The 21,356-nt window shown below is 41.4% G+C and overlaps 1 protein-coding gene across 1 annotated transcript in view; it reads left to right on the top strand.

The window, feature by feature from the left end:
* arhgef7a (Rho guanine nucleotide exchange factor (GEF) 7a) overlaps window positions 1-16,411 on the top strand; it is a 30,107-nt gene extending 13,696 nt beyond the window's left edge. The window contains exons 9-22 of the mRNA XM_085764321.1: window positions 196-291; window positions 1,932-2,054; window positions 3,779-3,917; window positions 4,018-4,077; window positions 4,164-4,310; window positions 4,887-4,973; window positions 5,127-5,205; window positions 5,855-5,994; window positions 7,807-8,028; window positions 8,697-8,790; window positions 10,266-10,355; window positions 14,620-14,719; window positions 15,256-15,310; window positions 15,569-16,411. Of these exons, the coding sequence (XP_085620447.1) occupies window positions 196-291; window positions 1,932-2,054; window positions 3,779-3,917; window positions 4,018-4,077; window positions 4,164-4,310; window positions 4,887-4,973; window positions 5,127-5,205; window positions 5,855-5,994; window positions 7,807-8,028; window positions 8,697-8,790; window positions 10,266-10,355; window positions 14,620-14,719; window positions 15,256-15,310; window positions 15,569-15,691 (1,555 nt within the window). The 3' untranslated portion in view covers window positions 15,692-16,411. The remainder of the gene's footprint in view (window positions 1-195; window positions 292-1,931; window positions 2,055-3,778; window positions 3,918-4,017; window positions 4,078-4,163; window positions 4,311-4,886; window positions 4,974-5,126; window positions 5,206-5,854; window positions 5,995-7,806; window positions 8,029-8,696; window positions 8,791-10,265; window positions 10,356-14,619; window positions 14,720-15,255; window positions 15,311-15,568) is intronic.
* Window positions 16,412-21,356: the final 4,945 nt, after the last annotated feature.

The following is a 21,356-nucleotide window of genomic DNA, read 5'->3' as shown; positions in this document are numbered from 1 at the left end:
AAGCTTGATCAAACCAGAGCCAGGCTATTTTAGTGATGCTGTTGTGTAATGGGAAGCACAATCAATCAGATTTTTGGATCAAGTGCCTGGCTTTTTTTAAAATTTATTTATTTTACACGTCTCCTAGATAATAAGTGATAATAAATAAGTATAGTCATCATTTTTGCCTCTTTCCATTATCAATTCTTCCTGCAGGCTGAGCAGCGCGGATGTGGCTCTGATTCTTGGAAACCTGGAGGAGATCAGCACCTTCCAGCAGATGCTCGTCCAATCACTGGAGGAGTGCACCAAGTTAGTCCCTCCTCATGCATACACAGCCCCACTGCAGCATCCTGACTGTTTCATAATAAGCAGAGGGACATCTAGTGTTGGGTTGGCTGTACTACAGGGATGGGATTAAACTGAAGCCTGAGGAATACAAAGCATTATGCATTATACACCCACTGTCTACTTTGTTAGGTACAATTTACTTGTACTGCGTTGGATTTAACAAGGTGTAGGAAATGTTTCTCAGAGGTTTTGGTCCATGCTGACATGATAGCATCAGATTTGCTGCTGTATACCCATGATGCAAATCTCCCAGTCACATCCCAAAGGTGATCTCAATCTACTGGATTAAGATTTGATGACTGTGGAGGCTGTTTGAGTGCAGTGAACTCCTTGTCTGTCAACAGTTTGAGATGGTTTTGACTTTGTGACACGGCACGTTATCCTGCTGGAAGTAGCTATCAGGAGATGGGTAGACATGGACATGGTCAGCGACAATACTCAGGGAGGCTGTGGAGTTTAAATGATGCTCATTTGGTACTGAGGGGGCACAAAGTCGGCCAAGAAGCCATTACACCGCCAGCACCATTGATACAAGGCAGGATGGATCCATGCTGTTGTGTACACCAAATTCTGACCCTACCAGCTGTCGCAGCAGAAATCGAGACAGACAGCGTTTCTCCAAACCACTATTGCCCAAATTTTGGTGAGCTGTAGCCCTTTAGATTCAGTGTTTGACATTTTCTGCCTTTGGAGATGCTTTCCTGGAGACCTTGGTTGTAATGATTGAAATAAGTGGTTATTTGGGTTATTGTTGCCTTTATATCAGCTTGAACCAGTCAGGCCATTCCTCTCTAACCTCTGGCATCATCGAGGCGTTTTCACTCGGCGAGAACTACCGCTCACTGGATCTTTAATCTTTTTTAAATTTTATTTTTGTAAAGTCTAGAGATGGTTGTGCATGAAAATCCCCGTAGATCAGCAGTTCCTGAAATGCTCAGACCAGCCCCTCTGGTCTGGAGATTCACTTAAATCACCTTTCCCCCCATTCTGATACTTGGTTTGAACTTCTGCTGATTGTCTATGTGCCTAAATGCACTGAGTTGATGCCATGTGTGATAGGCCTAGCAGTCGCTTCTCTGAGTTACAGGGGGTCTTGGCGTAGCAGTGCATGTCCATATAACGGTTGCAAATGGATACCAACTGTCTTTGTAACAAAAAGACACACCAAAAAACATCCAAATACCTCCATGCTGCTCGTATGTAATGTCCGTCTTGTATTGAAGCCCCGAAATGCGAAATTGTTCCGAAAAAAATTAAATAAGTCTATATTTCAAGCTTGTTTGTAGCGGAAGCTCCTCTTCCTGGTCCGTCCAAATCTCGCTGCGATTTGCGCTGGCGTCAGTGCGATTACTGACGCCGGCGCAAATCGTGCGAGATCTGTAACTCAGAGGCCTATGCTCCCTTTAAAGAGCAGTTAGAAAGGTGTATCTAATAATAAACCACCTGCTGAGTGTATATTTGTGATGTTGTAATGTGTTAAGCTCATGCCACACATTTGATTCTTCTGGTCCAGTCTGTTTTCTAATGTCCTTGTGGGAGAGTTTGCTCAGTTGTATTTTTATCAGTATGTCTAATCTTTTTTTCTTTTTTTCCCCCCTCAGGCTTCCAGAAAGTCAGCAGAGGGTGGGAGGCTTCTTCCTCAACCTCATGCCACAGATGAAAGCTCTTTATGTGGGGTACTGCTCCAACCACCCGTGTGCAGTGAATGTGCTGACCCAGTACAGGTAAGCTCTGTCTTCATCCTGTCACATGTCAGAAGAAGATGATGTTCATGTTCATGTTGCACACAGAGATAGAGAGATTGCTTATATTGTGGAGTTTGTCTTTGTTTCACAGTTGTAGTTACCTGCTGTTTGCTGACTGTGGCAGCTAACACGGACACAAAGTGCAAACTTTGCAGTCTACTTTCCATCATCAGCACAACTGCAGTGGAGACTGTGTTTTAATTTGTATAGACTACAACTGAAGGAGAGTGAATGGAAGGAAAAAAAAAGACTGCAGTGCCAGCTGTTTTAGTGCAAGAGGGAAAAAGTCCAAAGGTTTAGACCAGATCCTGAACACCTGAACTGGACTCCACCTGCGGTTAGGGGTGGGCGATATGACGATATTAAATCGTGAAGGATTAGAGCGTGTAGACGATCTGCCAAAGTGCAGAGATCGTAGGATCGTCTGGGGCACCTTTTATTAAGAGTGCATTTTATCAGTATGTTTACTTGCACATATTGGCAAAACTGCAACTATTTAAATGGGTTCTATGCACAGCTCCACTACTTCCTGAATTTCTGAAAGGCAGCTCCCAAACTGATTAATCCAGGTGTGTCTGATCATTGTGACTACTCAGACACACCTGGATTAATCAGTTTGTCTAATAATGCAAGACAGGAAATAAAGGAGCTGCCTTAAGTTCAGGAAGTAGTGGAGCTGTGCATAGAGTCCATTAAAATTTGTTTAGAGAGGCTCTTTGACCTAAATTGTCTGTCTGTTTTTCAATTTTAGATTTAAGATCGTGATAAAATCGAGATCGTTATTTTATTTTTCAAAAACCGTGATATGATATTTTTGCCATATCGCCCACCCCTACCTGCGGTTCAGCAGCAGGTTGTGTGTTTTTAGGATGAATTTGATTTTGAGCCAACAGTCTTGGTTACTTGGGAATGAGAGGACCTGTGAAGATGTCTATTTAAGGAATACTCCATAATTGAGCCAGTAGACGTTGACCTGAGGCACATCTGGACTGTGTCAGTCTTGGCTGTGTTATTTAATTATCAGTCATTTTAATCATATTTAAGAGATTCTTTCTTTATATATTGTCAGTCAGCCATGACATTTGGTAACACATTCGTGTGACAGGTGTTGTTATAAATATGTTGTCATCTTTCAAAACTATAATTTGCAGTGTTTCAAAGAAAATATCTTTTATAAGTATCTTTAACTGTTTTCTTTATCTTCACATAGTTTTCCTTTTTGGTACATATTGGTGTTTGAGAGATATTTTACATCATAATATTTCATAACATTTCTCTGAAGATTTGATGCTTTTATCTTTGGTCAAACATTTGAAGACGTCACCTCAGACTTTAGGGAATAGTAGAACACTGAAAGGCAGTTTTCAATAGTCTGACATTTTATAGAACAAATAGCCAATCAGTCAGAATGAGCTATCTGCTGCAACAAGTTTGTTACAGCTCCATCTGTGTATGTGACCATGCTTTCATACTGAAAGTGTTCACTAATTAGCCAGTCCATCCCTATTAACTCTTCATTATAAAGGCATGAACACATCTGACGTCCATATCTTCCACTGTTTTAGAAATCAATGTAAGATAAATAATAGAGGCAAAAAGAGATTTCTGTTGTGAAACTGTTCAAAATCACTGCAGTATCATTAAGGTTGCCAGATAAGATAAATCATTTATGTTCTGTCTCTGTCTCTCTCTTCGTGTTGCAGTGAAGCACTGGGGGAGTTTATGGAGGGGAGGGGTGCAGTCAGTCCCGGGATCCTCACCCTGACCACCGGCCTCAGTAAACCCTTCATGAGAATCGACAAATACCCGACCTTACTGAAAGAGCTGGAGAGGCACATGGAGGTGTGTGTGTGTGTGTGTGTGTGTGTGTGTGTGTATACATAGACATTTAATCCAGATGTGACGTAATGTTGTGACAACCAACATATTTCTCGTCTTTCAGGAGAGTTACCCCGACAGACCAGACATTCAGAAGTGCATGGCGTCTTTCAAAAATCTGTCTGTAAGTTGAAAACATGTAGCCAAGACTTAATATAAGACTTGATTGAGAGCAGACCTTTGAGCAGTTGTGTTTTCCCATCATGCCAGGCTCAGTGCCAGGAGGTGCGGAAGCGTAAAGAGCTGGAGCTGCAGATTCTCACCGAGTCCATCCGGCTGTGGGAGGGGGACGACATCAAGACCCTGGGCTCTGTGCTCTACATGAGCCAGGTCTTAGTCCAGAGTCCTGGCTCAGAGGTACGAACACTTCTACCTCCCTCACTCTGTAATTCAGTCACAAGATATGAATTTAACATCACAGTGCATAAATTACAGTGCTTCCATTGCCATTTAAGTAATTCATATTAACAGGCTGTCATTTTTATTTTATCATAGAGTCATAAAGCATTTAATGGGACATCAGAGATATAAAGAACTGTTAATACGTATAAGCAGTTATTTGTATTTGTATTTAGTTGTTTATTTAGATGGGACAGTGCACATTGATGGACATACAAGTATGTAAATATGCCAAATTGTAGCTAAAATGCTAATTTCCATCTGTAGTCCCATTTACATAAAAACGGTTTAAAACAGCACTACAATACATATAATAGAAAAGAAAGAAAAAGAACCAACAATGGGGAAGAGGAAGAAAACAACAATAAAAACAGTGAAAACAAACAAATATTAAAATACAAAGTACACGTCAGACATTCAAAGTGAGGAAAAGCTGCCAGTTTGTTTAGATTTGATCAAACTCTGTGAATCTTTGATCTGAACATTTCTTGTATTCATTTATTTCTCTGTCCTGAACCTCTTCCTGTTTGTCAGGAGAAGAACGAGCGGTACCTCATGCTCTTCCCCCACGTCCTCCTCATGCTGTCCGCCAGCCCCAGAATGAGTGGCTTCATATTCCAGGTGAGCAATTAACACAGATAAATAGGATCTAATGCTCCTCAGCCATTCCCTCTATAATGTTAAAACTCAAGAGTTCAAAACACGTTATATTGGATGAAAGGTCATTTCTCTCATGTGTTGTGTCTGCTCTGTTGATTCCCTTTTAATTTGCAGGGAAAACTGCCCTTGGCCACGATGACGGTGACCAAACTAGAAGACTGTGAAGCTCATAAAAATGCTTTTGAGCTCATTGGTAAGTCTACATCAGAGGCGATTGCTGTAAGTCTGCAAGGAAAGGCTCTGCTTCCTCTAAAATGTCAAAAAAATAAATGGTCAAATGTCAATGTCAGATATGAACTGTTGTTGTGTTTACATTTCATTGACTAAGAATGCGTTAGAACAGAATCAGCTTTTTTTCGCAGGACGCTCTGAACGCTGGGCTTTTGCATGATGATTGGAGGATCTGTCTAAAGGCTGAATCCCCTTTTGATTGACAGCTATGTTGAAACATAGAGGATTGTCGAATTTAGTCCCATTTCGGATTTTGCAAACTGACAAACTGCAGCTCAGTTCTTGGTATTTGCTCGGCAATATAGCCCATTACCATTCTACACATCTTAGACTATAAATAAAACATAACCATAGCATTTTCTTGTTTCGGTTTAACATAATTCTCACATTTCCTTGTTCAAGTTTAATATGGTTTCATTAGTTTGTTTGATCATGCATACTGTAAACTATAGGCTGGGGTAAATAAATGGACACATTTTATGATGTAGGCCAAAAATGAGCTTCCCCTCGTTGAAATATCAGCCGCTGCCACTTGTCGACATGAGATGATAAAAATGTAAGGGTTTGATTTCGCTATATGTAACACGTTGTCTCTGTCTCTGTCCCCACAGGCACCATGTTTGACCGTCTCCAGGTGGTGTGCACCAACCAGCAGGACCTGCAGGACTGGGTGGAGCACCTGACCAGACAGATCAAACACACCACAGCCACAGCGCCCAGCCACAAACCCCTCACCGTTCCCTGCCACACGGTCAGGAGCTAATGATCACAGACCTACATACAGATGATTTTCTTTCTATTCATTTCATTCCCAGTGTTGTGTAAATATAACTATGAGTATACTGTGTATATGTTGATTTCTGGCCAATTTTACAGTGTTTACCCAAAAATCAATATGACCTGAGAGGCTGGTTCACACAGCGCATAGCAATCATCTCAAATGGGTGTACAGCCTCGTGTGAAGTGGTTTATTTTCTCACTAGAACGGCTGTAAAATACACAATTGCACTTAATAAACATTCAGCTCTGGCCCTTGAATGAACAATCAACAATAACGATCAGTTTATCTGCAGTAGGCCACTTGCATTTGTGCCGGGCTCCACTGTGGCACTTTCATAATTGTCTGAAAAATAACTTTAAAAGGCAGAAATCAATCTGCAGGACGTCAGTGTGAGGGACTTGCTGCTCCACATCATGAGGTATTTTTGGGAATGTCCAGTGGGAGAAGGGGACGACATATCCTGTCTGCTCTGTGAATGCTTTAGGATCCCCAGGAGGTGCTGGAGGATGTGTCAGGGGTATAGAAATAGGACATCTGGTCTACTGAGGGATGAATTTCTCTACAGTGTTCGACTCCATCAGAAAAAAACAATGTTACCTTGTGTATGACCGAAAACACTCTCTGTAGGACTGCGTTGGTAGAAGTTATGGTAAAACCAAATTTGAAGGATGCTCAAGTTAGTTCAAGTTAACTTGAATGTATATTGTTGATTTGTTCGTTCATGTGCCACCACTGAAGCTAACCTTTCTTTAAGGAAGCTGCATTTTACAAAAACAAGTGAAACTTAACCACATTTTTCTCTGTGTACAGTGAAACTAACAAAGGCTTCCACAGTTTCTCCTCAGATTGTTTGGTCATGATAATCTGTCTGTATCTAACAGCTGTAGCTACATTTCTGCATTTTGAGAACAGTTGCCAGATTATTAATTGGGTCACAGGGTAACAATCGATCATGAGCACAAAGTGTGGTCTGTTTGAATTTAAAGGGATAGTTCAACATTTTGGCAAATTGGCCCATTTCCATAATCCCTATAGTCTTAGCAGTAGGTTCGTTACCTTTAATTGTCGGTGCAAGCTGTTTTTAGAACCGCGGAGTAGAGCCGCAAGCTGCTCAGAGCTACGTACGCCATGGAGGCTCATGGGATTTCTTGGTTTCCCTCATCAAATACACAATCCAACAACTCCAAAACGCTCACGTGGACAAGTTGTGACCTGCACATTCACCACGATATGAGATAATAATAAAACGCTATGAGACAGAGTCGTTTTCGAGGTAAATTCATGCAAAACTGCTGATGCGCGTTCCCGTCGGGGGCAGTTTTTCAGCAAGCAGTCTCTGTATTTACCTCTAAAACAACTCTGTCTCGTAATCGTAACGTTCTGTTATTATCTCATAGCGTGGTGAATGTGCAGGTCACAACTTGTCCACGAGTTGTTGGATTGCGTATTTGATGAGTTTAATGAGGGAAACCAAGAAATCCCATTAGCCTCCGTAGCGTAGCTCTGAGCAGCTCGCGGCTCTGCTCAGCCATTCTAAAAATAGCTTGCACCGACAAATAAAGGTAACGAACCTACTGCTAAAACTACAGGGATTGGGCCAATTTGCCAAAATGTTGAACTATCCCTTTAAGATTAGTGCACCATAGATTTAGATTTTACTAATCACTACTACAGCCTGAGTAAAGTGTGTCTTCCTGTTGAACCACACAGTGATTATAGATCATCAGTTGTTAATCAGCAGTGAACTGTCCATTAAACAAACCTCATTGTTTTGTCCTTCAGCTTCCGTCTCACCCCCTCACCCCGTCCCGGCATGCCGAGGGGAGGGGCATGACAGTAGCCCCCACCTACCACACCCTGCCTCACCCCTCCTCCCATGGCACCTCTCACAGCACGCTGATGTGGGGTCCACTGGAACCACCCAACACCCCCAAACCGTGGAGCCTGAGCTGCTTGCGGCCCGCACCCCCTCTACGGCCCTCTGCTGCCCTCTGCTACAAGGAGGTGAGGGACTCGGCTTGAGTTTTAGTTTTTAAGTTTTAATTTATTTTGCACCAAAGCAAACAAAAAGACACAGATATATACAGTATACATAGATACAGTGTAGGAAGAGGCAAAAAAGATCTTATGTAAAGCCTCTGCCCATAAGAAATTAAAATATTACAACATTCAGAGAAATACACTAATGTCAAAGAAAAATATGCTCATAAATAAAAGAAAGCTGAAACAAAACAAAAATGAAAATGAACATCAATACTGAATAAGTTACTGATGAGCAATTAAATATTTCTTTAAACACCTATTGAAACATTTCACTTATGTACAGTACATTTATTTGCTAGATGGGAGTATCTATTCCACAGTATTGCATCTTTGTACTGAATTGATAACTGACCACTGGAAGTGAGACATTTAGGGGGATGAAGATGATGCAATGCCTGTTGAGTTGAATGAGAGTGAACCTCTCAGATTGGTCTAAAATAATCTTTAAAGTGACCAGATATATTCACTTCATGTAATGCTTTATATGTAAAAAGAAACACTTGATATGTATTTATGTTATAAATGTTGAGAATCTGAAGTTTCTGGAACAAAGGGGCAGTGTGAGTGTGTTTAACGTGCTGTATGTTGATTTTTCAAATTCTTATTTTCTGTTTTTATTTCATTCACAGGATCTTAGTAAAAGTCCTAAGAGTGTCAAGAAACTTCTTCCCAAGCGCAAACCTGAGAGGAAACAGTCTGAGGAGGAATTTGCCTTGAGGAAGAGTAAGTTCAAAGTCTTTCCTTTTTTAATTGAAGGGTCCTATCTTACATTTGGTGCAAAACAGCGCAGCGCACAATAATGCAAGTGTGTTCAGAGTCATAGTTGTCATTTTCCCGTCCTGTGCTCACACTAGTTAAACAGAAAATACATTGTTGGAGCGTTGCTATGTTTAGGCAGTGAAGAAAGATTCCTGGATAGACCAGTAAAACCCTGGTCTTCAGTCAGTGGTGCAGTGTTTTACTGTTATTCTAAGAGGTGTGTTGTCAAGAGAATAATATTTGGCACAAAGAACACACACTTCCTTTTACACACAAGCAGAGAGTGTTGAAAATGTTTTTAGATTGTGGGACATTACAATAGAGAGGGTCAAACCATGCTTTGGGTGTCTCTTACATGAGGTTTCTTTCTCACTATCTGGAAAAATCCACCAGTGTTTCCATCCATTAGCATCATGAACTGAAAAGGTTATTCACACCTCTCATCATATAACACTTAATGTGATGATTCACTCAGAATCTAACTCAATGTGAAACTCTGCACGGCTTTTAAAGGGAATGGGAGATGGCACTGTGATTGATTTTATCTGATGTTATACCTGAAACACTCCCATTAATAATTAAGAGCATGATTTCAGGGGCGCCCCGATGGCTCACCTGGTGGAGCGGCTGCCACTTGGGCTTTGTCTTAACTGCAGTGGCCGTGGCTTTGAATCCTATCTGTGGGCCTTTGTTATGTCATCCCCCTTTTCTCCCTGAACTTCTCCTCTCTCTTTAATGGCAAAAATTCCCCAAACCCTTTTTGAAACATGTTGTTGCGGCTGTTTTTTCTGTTGTTAAAGGGATAGTTCAACATTTTGGCAAATTGGCCCATTGCCATAATCCCTATAGTCATAGCAGTAGGTTAGTTACCTTTAATTGTCGGTGCAAGCTATTTTTAGATTAGCGGAGCAGAGCCGCAAGCTGCTCAGAGCTACGCTACGGAGGCTCATGGAATTTCTAGGTTTCCCTCTTCAAACTCATCAAATACACAATCCAACAACTCCAAAACGCTCTGGTGGACAACTTGTGACCTGCACATTCACCACGCTATGAGATAATAACAGAACGTCACAAGACGGAGTTGTTGTCGAGGTAAATGCAGAGACTGCTCGCTAAAAACTGCCCCCATTAGCCTCCGTAGTGTAGCTCTGAGCAGCCCGCAGCTCTGCTCTGCTAACCTAAAAATAGCTTCCACCAAAGTAACGAACCTACTCCTAAAACTATAGGGATTATGACAATGGGCCAATTTGTCATTTTGCCAAAATGTTGAATTATCCCTTTAACATAACAAAAAAGATGCCTGGATGCACCTGCACCATGCACTTCAGACAATTGTTAAAACAGAAGTCAAAGCCACCGATAGTGAGATCTTTTTCATGTTAGAAGAACAGAGAATGAGGTTGTTTCTGAAATGTTTTTCCACTCCTCTCGCTCTTTAGGTACAGCTGCTCTGGAAGAAGACGCCCAGATCCTGAAAGTTATCGAGGCGTACTGCACCAGCGCCAAGACCAGACAGACTCTGAACTCCAGTAAGAAAACACAGAATGTTTGTGACTCACACATGTGCATGCACAGAAGAAGAAGAGAGGTTCATACGGGTGCTTCCTGTCTTTTTTAATGACTATATCTGTGATCTGTGACTCAGTGCTTTTCTTTAACACTTGTATTCTGAGCTGATCCTTCTAACAGTATCTTCTCTTCTTTCTGTCTCTCCTCCACTCCTCACTCTTTGGCATTGCTCTGGTCGACCTGGTTTTCCCTCTTTACTTTTATTTTCATCTCCATACCGTGACAACAAATTTTCTCCATGTATTCTGATTTTCTCCATCATCTCATCACATCTCATCCTCCATCTCTCATTGGTTTTTATGATTTGGCATTTGTTGCGTGTTGCGTACGCTACTTCCTCCTCCTCCTCCTCGTCTTCCCTCCGCACCGTCATCTCTCTTCCTTCGCCCCCCCCCCCCCCCAACATTTCCTCCCTTTTTACATTTTTTGCACCGTCACCTTCCCCTCGGCCCTCGCCTCCACCAGCCTGGCAGGGCACCGATCTGATGCACAACCACGTGCTGGCTGACGTGGACCGGTCCTGCGTGGACTCGCCGGGCCGCCGTAGCAGCGTGTCGCGGCCAGAGTTGAGCTCTGACCTTTCGGAGGACTCTGACTATGACTCCATCTGGACCACTCACAGTTACAGGATGGGCTCGGTGCCGCGAAAGAGCTGCATCTCTCACCAGAACTAAAGAACGTACAGTACTGCCATGCTGTACTGTAATGTAACGTACAGCACGTTTACCTCTTTTACCTTCAATGTATTAAAGGAAACTAGACTTTTTTTAATTTATCTATTTATTTTATATTATATATTTGTTCATTCTTTTGTTAACTTATTTAGTTTATTTATTTATTTTTCAACAGTTTGTTTGAAGATGTTTAAAGCATCTCCCTGTTGCCTTTGCCACTTTCCCTTTTATGTGCCTCCTCTCTTTCTGTAGTTGTCATGCAGTAAGTGTTAGATAATTCTTGTTAATTTATCTTGAATGTGACCACTCCCCTTGTTTGACCATAAGTGTGGCAGCCTCTCTTAGCGGAGAGCAGAGGGATGTCGGAGTGGAATATATGGGGGGGAGGGAGACCCAGGGGGAGGGAGAGATGGGGACTGAGCTTTTCCTGTCTGATATTCAGATGTAATTCAGGAACGAGTATATTCTATTTACCATGTACTAATTCTCTCCAGTATGTGTTTTTAGAGTATGTATGCTCAAACATAGCACAGATGCAACACACGCACACACACAGATTCAGGCACATGTGCCCCAAGCTGCCTGATAATATACAGTAGCAGCATGCAAATCTTAAAATCCAAATTCTTAGCATTTTCTATCATTGCTGTTTTCATAATTTGAAGCTCAATTCATGTTGCCAGCCCTAAGCAGAGCTCTATTCAACACAACCAGACCACTGCTGAATACTCAAAGCCCTTTGCTAACCTTCAATAGTTTGCGAAACTCAGTCCGTAGTTGCTGCTACAGAAAGAGGAGATCATCACATACAACTCACTCTAGTCAGGCTTTTACAAACTGAATAAAAGCTAGTGGACTAGGAACGGTGAATTAAGGGTCTGTTCACCCACATTACAAAAGACACATTTTCTCACTTCCCTCTGGAGTGTCTGGCTGCACAGATAGATCTTGTTTTATTTGTCCTGGTCTTTTAGATTTTATCTTAGAGATTTCTTCTTCTGCTGTAATGTTAGGTGAATGGGATTCAAATGTGACAGCCACAATCTTTAAAAAAAATGTAAAAAAAAAACATTTTGAAAGAATAAATCTTTGCAGAAACATTGTTCCATTACCTTGGGTAATCTCACTGCACTTCTGAACAAATGTCTGTATGGAAATAGTTTAATGGGTGTTCAGTCTGGACACAATGTGGGATTCTTTTAAATTAATCTGGACAAAGCAAATGAAATTTCAGTCATGTCCATTGTATGAAGTTGGAGGCAAAAAGCTTTAGCAGCATGTCTAGACCATACCACCAGAGTGAAGTGAAATATTATGGATTCTTTTTTTTGTATTTTTGGTGAACTGGCCCTTTTAAGTTAACATTTTAATCATTTACTGTATTGTGTAGTCTCCAAAGCATCATCCTTTAAAGCCTGATCTTAGATTCAGTAATGTTGCTGTCTGTCAGTGGTTCCACAGGGTTGCATTTACAATATGTTTTCACAAGTTACTCCATTAATGAAATAAATAAAAAAAAGAGAATCATATAGAACCAAGCATAGCATGCCAGTCAGACACACGGATGGTCAACTGTAAACTACAACCTCATACCGCTACAGTTGTGTTATACGAATTGAATGTTTTGGTTTGATAGGAACATGTCTCCTGCTTGTTAATGGAATAGTTTTACATTTTAGGAAATACAGTACGCTAATAGCTTTCTTGCTGTATTATATTGATTCCTCTCTCTCATCTGTAAGTACATTTAACTTCATGCTTTAATCCTCTAGCAATGCACCAGGAGAACAGAAAACGACTCATCAATTTGAATTAGCGAGACTAGCAGGTGCACTAAGATATATTTATTTACTGTACAGATGTGAGAGTGGTATCGATCAAGAAAGCATACAAGTCAATTTTCTAAAATGTTTAACTATTTCTTTAAGGTGTAGCAGTTGTTGCTGACGTGGGGCAACGTAGCGTCAAAAAAGAAACATCGCTTGTGTCACTAACAAACTGGTACATGTGCTACAGCCTCATAAACCGGACGTCCCTGGTGTGCCGTCCGGCTTGTGAGTCTTCCCGTACCGTATCGTGCATTGATGACTATTTTTATGAAGAAGTATTTTTCCAGTGTTGGTATTAAAAGTACAGTTTGGCATCCACGTAGAGTCTATCTCCTCTTACAGTAAGCAATGTGAGTGACATATGGAATATATCGGTCCAAGTTACAGTACTGTTTAATGTTTCCGAAATGATTTCTTTATTGTATTCATTATTTTGTATACAGACATTTTTTTTATTTATATGTTCTTCTGTATGTCAATGTTTACAAAATGATCCCTGGGAGAATCATTTGTTTTCTTCTTTGTTTTTTTTTTTAAAAACATTTTATTGGTCTGTATCAAAGTTTACACTGAAATTATAACATGAAGTGTTTGGATTATTTTGCACAATCATGTAACGGGCCAGTGGGAGGGGCGGGAGGGTTGGAATCTGTTAAATTCTGTACTTTTTGTCGTCTACCTAGAGTGTGTATGATATAGTCCTAAAGGTAGACTTAAGTATTCAGTGTTACTGTAAAGTAAAATGCTCATTCGTAGTGTAAATGCTCACCTTCGGTGTTTTGAAAGCATTGAGGGTAAAAAAAAATAAATTAAAATTTAAAAAAAAAGAAGAAAGAGGCTGTGATTATATAGGAACATTTGTATGTGAACTATTCATTCAACCTCAGAATACTGTCAGAGTGGACTTGAAATATGAAGAGCACATAGTTTCCCTTTCTGTAAATACTAGTTGTCATGGAACAAGGAAAAAGAAACCCGTTCTACCTTCTATGAGTATTTGAGCTAAGAATATCACTGTCCTTACATCATGTGCTATACTTTGTGACAGGTGTATTCTGTGATAAAAAAAAAAAAAAACTATGTCAAACTACGGGACAGGCAGGGTGAAGAGACTTAACTGTCTTTGACCAACATTTCTCTCTGTGTGCTCTAATGCTGTACTCAGTTCACACATGTGACCATGTCTTGTCTGCAAACAGCGCCTTCAGTGTATTTGTTCTACACTGCTGAAGTGTTCAAGTCCCAAACGCTGTATTATGAGTTTTGAATAAATCTGTCATTTGGTAGACGCTGGCATTCTGGTGGTTTGTTAGGGCTGCAGATGCGATTGTCTGGCGTGTGTTTTCATTTGGGGAGGACGGTGGAGTTCTCATTAATTTCAGGTCGAAGGAGAATTGTATTGTGATTGAATGGAGGGATTTGTGTGGGTCTTTTTTTTCTTTCTTTTTTTTAACCACATATCTCCACAGCCTCTCATTTCCTTTCACCTTTCTTTTGGCTGTTGTCTGATATCGTCTCTGTGCATGACTAACACACACTGCTGCTAACGCCAATTGTGGTGTATATTTGCTTCTCTTTGTCGCTCTCTCTCTCCAATATAGAAGTTTAGACTGTGGTCTGGAAAAGTAATGTACTGGAGATGACTCAGTACTGACTCGTCTTACACAAGGTGAGACAAAGCCAAGCGCCAAACGCTGAGTGCTCTTGTGTTTTGAAAACAGGGCCGCGGACGGAGACGGGGCTGCATGTGATCATCCCTGGTGAGGAGAAAGTCCTTGTGGAGGATCGCAGTCGCAACGGACGAACTGCAGCAGAAGAAAAGTAAGATAATGTGCTTCTCTTTATTCCTGAGTCATTGTTTTTACACCTAATGTTAATCCCACGTAAAGAATGGGGATGTTTTAATTATAGTATTGTGATTAAGTAAAGATATATTCATCTAGCACATAATAACAATCAGTTATGCCAGGTCTCCCTTTATTTAAATGTGTTGTTAATTGTTGTTTTGTTCATTAGATTTATCGACATTGAGGGAATGTATTATATAACCAGAATTATTTATTATTATTTAGTAAAATAAGTCAAATGTATTGCTTTTGGTTTATGCTGCTCTGAGCTCAGGGGGGTAGGCTCACATCTGATCAAGTGCGTCACAAAACAACATGTTTGTACATTGAATTGTTCATATAATTGTTCCTCCTGCCCTTACTGATTGTCAAGTTTATTCCTCATGTAAGTGAGTGTGGGACAAAAACAGTTATTTGCAAAAATAACAGAGGACCTTGAGAGTTGTGCAGTGTACGTATCCTGTAATGAGCAGGCCTGAGTGCTGACCTGTAAATCTGCCTGTCTTCAAGGAGCCTGGTGGACGTGGTGTACGCCCTGAGGGACGAGGTTCAGGAGCTAAAACAGGTGAGTGTTTTATGACGGATCGTGATGGTGATTTATTGAACATAAAACTTCAAGTTAATCTAGAAAAAGCAAATGTTATCTGAGTCACATGAAGGGCGTACTGTAATATCAGCTAAGAGGAATTCAAATTGATTTGAAATAACTTTTTTTTTAATGGGTTAGGGTTTTATGTTAGATTCAGCTTCAGGGCGAAATACCTTCTCTCAATGTGTTTTACAAAAACACGAGTTACATGAGTGGGTTTTTTTTTCACAACAGGATAATAAGAAGATGAAGAGGTCACTGGAAGAGGAGCAGAGAGCTCGGAAGGATCTGGAAAAGGTTGTAAGGAGGGTTTTAAAGAGCATGAATGACCCAACGTGGGATGAGACCAACCTGTGAGGCTCTTGTGCACCGTCTCCATCTGGAGCTCTGAAAGGAGAAAGAGCATGTACATGTGTGGACTTGCTTGCACTGTGTGTGTGAAATGCATACACTCACATACATAATTTATGCCTGGTTGTGTGAGCGAGGGCAAGAGTGCATCTGTAAGCAAGTGATTGTGTACTTGTTTGAAACAGGTGCTTATGTGTGTATGTGTGTGCTCTAAGAGGGTCGTCATTACTACCCCTTTTTGTAAAGCAGGAATCACTGGGATGTGATGCTGAACAGCCCCAATCATCTATTTCACAGTAAACACCAAACGAGAACGTGAGGAAGCCGCACATTTCTATCACTGCAACATCCATCATCGCTGTCTCTGGCTGGAAGACGAATGAGGAGAGATCCTCTCCCTCTGTTTACAATCATTTATCAGGACGCTGTCCAGTGGTACATAAACGGTACATTAATGGTGTTAATGGTCACAAAGGTCTTGGACAAGCCTAAACTTGAACCATACCATCTCATAACCTCTCTTGTAATTTAATTATTATTATTTTTTAATTAATTTTGTTTTTGTCTGGTCTCCTTCCCACATCTCTTATGTCCTCTTTATTGTTTGACCACTGCGGTTTGACAACCTGAGGGAACTGTACAGATATTGACTTGGTACTGTATGATGTAAATACTGCTAAAAGATGAGCCTTCGTCCTTTGGGAGAAATAAATGTGTTTTTAGAAATATGACTCTTGAGTTTCTGCTAAAATGTATTAAACAAAGGAGCAAAGAAACTCTTTACATATCGGGCCTTTGTTACTATGTAAAGCAGGTAAGTGCTGGCAGCTGAGGCTCTGGGTGTTGTTCAGGACTTTGTAGTCTACTCAGATTTTAGCTTTAGAGGTTTTGGGTTGTGTCCTATTTACAGGAAACTTTGTTTGGTTGTTGAATCAAATGATCTCAAAATTAGATAAATGAAAACTAGGCCTATCAGTCGTGCACTTGTTTCCAATAACTTGTAACTATAACTGATCACATGATCAAGACTGACTTTCTGAATGGTTCATGATGAAGTCGTCATGTTGCAACTCATTCATTTACAAAATAGCAGGTTACTGTAACGCTGCTGTAGAGGATTACGACATACAATATGATACAAATTACTTAACTTACTTAAATTCATTTGTCTGGCAGCTCATCTACCATTTGCAGAACAATTAAAAAGCCTGATGGCTGAAGGTACAAAGGATCTTCTATATCTCTCCGTCCACCAATGCAATTTTTTGGTCCATCAAGGTTTTATGAAGTGGCCTCTATCATCTTCAGAGTGTATCTCTCCACCACATCCCCCAGTGAATCCATCAGGGAAACATAATTGAAATCTCCTGATATTATTAAAAGTGCCTCAGGATGTTTAGTCTGTATCCCAGCAACGACTTCATGGAGAACTTCACATGGAACTTGACGGGATGTACACAAGTATTGTCATGATTTGAAAAAAAAAAGTCTACTGAGTCTTCACCGATATCTCCAGCTCATCACTCTTGTTGGGCAGAGAGCTGACACTTCCCATGATGACTGACGGCAGAAAGGACCGACAGTGCATCTTCACTTCCACAGTAACCACAAAACCACCTCTTCATCTCAGCTGGACCAGGGTGGCGTCCTCCAGACTTGCTCCGTTTTCAATGAAAGAAACTCATCTCCCCAAAGAAGTAGGCTATCTGTTAGTAGTTGACAAAATATGACCAAAAAAACACAACAAAAATAAAGCAAAGGTTGAGTAAAAGCTCAGAGCTGCCACCAGTTGATGCACGTTCTAGATATGTGTCAATATCAATCATGTATGACTATTATCTGGCAGACTGTGAAAATAATTAAGCTTTGTTTGTAGACAAACACAATATAGATTTTCTATGCTGTATTGGATGTCTGTGAATGACTGAGTGAGTGAGTGAGTGAGTGAGTGAGTGAGTGAGTGACAGAGTTGAGTTAAATTACACCACTGGATTATCCATCCTGCCATCTGGGCCACAAGTGACCTCCGACCTGTAGGGGGCCTCTCTACACCCGCTCCCTCCACCACCGTGGGCTCACCTTTAATTTGCATTTTTAAATAATCACATAAATAAATTTGGTGTATGTCAAAATACGAAGCATATAATGCAGTTACTTCTTTGGCAAGAAAGTAAATAGAATTTTAGGGCTAGTTTTTTTTTTTCCACAGAGGTAAGAACTCAGGTCAGAGGTTACCGCGGGAATTACGCGCCAAAGCTGTTGAAAAGATGAAGAGAGAAAGTTTCTGTAAACATCTGTATGGACACATTGGGGAAGGGAAGTCGTAAAAACGAAGCGAACATGGATATTTTGCGAAACTGAAATGCTGTTTGGTGGATGTTAGAGAAAAAGAAGAAGTTAATCTACCTGTGAGAAACAGGACACTCACCTGTTGAACGGCCTCATCCTCTCTACACTGAAAAAACCCATCCTGGCAGGTAGGTACCAGTTTATTACCTGGTTCAAACTGACGCTGCTTTTAGCTTTTGGCTGGTTTAGCTGCCAGAATGAGTGACTTGTTTTAAGCCTGTTGGTCAATAACAGCAACAAAATGTCCATATGGCATATTGAATTAGCACTGAGAGTCTGAATTTGTTGTTTTTGTTAGCATGTGTGTGTGTGTGAGACATGGTTGAAATCCTGTGTGATACAATCAGCTCCAATCTGAGTGTGTTTGTGTGTCAATGAGAAATTGGTGAAGGAGTTAGTAGCCTATCATGAATGTAGCTATTGGTTGGTCAGTTGTTTCTACATTTTTTTGTGGGTCCTTTTATTTACAGTCCTCCTTTATTATATTTCATGCTATGGTTCAATCAAGAAGAGTATGAATGTCTTTGCTGATACACTTAATGATTGCTGCATTTGGGTTTTTTATATAATATTTTCCCCTGTGGTCTGAGGTGTCCAACAGTGGCTGTGTTTTTGTTGCTCTCCAGCTGTGCTTGTTGTGTGTTTTGGTATCAGGTTAGGACTTAAATTGATCTTCTCTGTGCACACAGTTTGAATGTTTATGATTAAATTGTTTTTATTGATTTAGCTGATTATCATCTACCCTCTGACTTGAGCTCAGCTGTTTTGTTTACAGACTCTTCTGTAACATTGGTATCAACATACTGCTACTGCAGCTATTGCTCATATTGCATTTCATAACTCCAACTTGCAGTTTTCTTCCACGTGAGTTTCTCTCCTTCTTATCTCTGCTGTGTTGACATTTTCATACATACATACGTACATGTGCCCTAAACCTGGCCTCTTCCTTGTCTCTCCTGGCTCGTCCATGTCTGTGTGCATGTGCCAGAGGAGAGAAGAGCTGTTGTGTTGTTGCTAAAGGAGGTCTCAACTATGTGTGTGTGTGTGTGTGTGTGGTGGAGATAATTATTGGTCACAAAAGACTGAAAAGATGCACAAGCTCATAATTCATATTCATATTTCTGACCACCTCTGTTGAAACCATTGTTGTGTCTTAGTAAAGTTAAAGTGTTTTTTATTTTAGCAGGTTCATATGTCATAAATATGTGCCCAATCAACACCTGTGTGTGTGTTTGTGTGTATGTTTGTGTGTGTGTGTTTGTGCGTGTGCCGGCTCTTATTGAAACGACCGGCCTATTGAAACCCATTGTGTCCGCTGATAATCGTGACAGGCTTTGTGGAGGGAGATGATCCCATTTTGCTGCTGTTGGATGAATAAGCACAGATGTCAACCTTTTCACTGTGACTCTCACCTTGTCCACTCATTAGTAATGAAAACAGTTTCCTTTTGTCTCACGTTGAATATTCCCTCCGTGTAGGAAACAAAAGGCACAATTCACATGCATCCTGTGAAGCAGATCCTGGCAGATAAAGCCGGGGCCAGCGCTGGCTGTCGCTGCTCTGACCTTGCTTGGCCCTGACTCTCACTCAGTTATCTGGCTGGCAAACTGTCCACCACCAGTAATGAACCGGAACCGGAGCATGAAAATGAGAAGTTTACCCACGGTCGACGACTCGTCTTAGAAGCTGATATCACCTGTTTTTCCATGTGGAGGTACAGAAGTACATATTGCAAATGCTTACACACATTGGCACCAACTTTTCTCTATTGCTCTCACTTTACCGGGACAAACTTAAGAGTCTTCGTCTTCATGTCAAGTGTCTAGTGGGTGAGAGAGTCTGGTGAATTCAGGAGGACAGACGTGTATTATCAAGGTGCTGACCTGCCCCAGCCCCTCTTCACTCTCTCTGCCTCTTTCTTCCGACCGCTGGGATGGAGTGACAGCTTGTCACTGTGGGTGCTCCACAATACGGCTCAGACCCCCTTCCACTATTGTGGAGCTCAGAAAAAGCATCAAGGTCTTTCTCTCTCTTTCGTTCACTCACTCTTTTCTCTCTCTTTTCAAAGCAGAGAATCAATCAGATGTACACACACACCACACACACCACACACACCACACACACCACACACACACGCATACATACACATGACTCACTTCTTCTCCCTTTCCTCTGTCTATTCAGCAGCCAGTGATCATTTAGACTTGACATGTATTGTGAAAAACTGAGCTGCTCTGCCTCTTTCTTCTTCTCTTTTCTTTCACTCCCTTTCTCTTTCAACTGTCTATCATTAATGTCCAGGTCTTACAATATACGAACAGAGGAGAAGAAGAAAGCGAAGAGTGAGGGATGAATTGATGGATGGGAGGATAAGCACTCAGTGTCCTTTCTTTAAAGATTTGTTATTGTACAGTACTGTCTCACAGTCATTTTTGGTTGGTGTTTCAGTCTGAAAGCCCGTCCACGTGCTCTTTTGTATGGGAAAGCAATAAGGCCCCATTGAATGAAGCTGAATGGACCTGCCATCCTTAGGGGCTGAGGCCTGAGGACTCCTATTCTTTAGCCCCCAATCTAATTGGAGCTGAAATGAAATGGAGGTTTCTTATGAAAATAGGCTTTGTTTGGCCGCAAGGCTGGTAATTCATAAACAATAAGCAGGGCCCCATTGTGTAGATAATAATATATTCATGCCGCTGGAGATGGGGAGAAGGCAAAGCGAAGGCTGAGGATATATAAGGAGGATAGGCAGAGACAGGGATGGAGAGTGGAGGGGATAAGAGGAAGGGGAGGAGGAAGACAAGGGGCTAATAACAAATAGCGGGTCAGGGAAAATTGGTAATGGTTGGGTACAGGCAGAGGACTTGAGGAAGTGAAAGGACTAAGAGTGGGTAGGGGTGAGAAGTGAGTGGGAGAGAGGGAGGTGAAAATGACGGGAATGAGAGAGATAGGCAAGATAAGAACGAGGCGAGCAGGGCGGGAGATTGGGAAATGGTTTTGAGTACCTCCAAGTCTACAGGTGACTGGCTTGGCAGCAGCAGCAGCAGTGGCGGCGGCGGTGTGGAGGAGGAGGAGGAGGAGGAGGAAGGGGTGGGGGGGGGGCAGAAGAAGAAGAAGAAGGCAAGTGAGCGAGAGTATCAGAAAAATGAACAGGCTGCACGGTGTGGAGTTGAGTGTGGTGGAGCTGATGGAGTGGATTGGTCAAGTGCAGAGATAGAGAGCAGAGGCAAAAAGCAGTGAGGCGAGGGGAGAGGAGAGGAGAGGAGACCAGCGTGGCTACTCTGCGCTGGTGTTAAAACACTGACAGAGAGGCTTTCACCGCCTG

Source organism: Trachurus japonicus, chromosome 21 (assembly GCF_045865225.1).
Source record: "Trachurus japonicus isolate A0001 chromosome 21, Traja_1.0".
NCBI lineage: Eukaryota > Metazoa > Chordata > Actinopteri > Carangiformes > Carangidae > Trachurus > Trachurus japonicus.
Note: the sequence above shows the minus strand (reverse complement) of the source record. Positions and strands in the feature narration are given on the sequence as shown.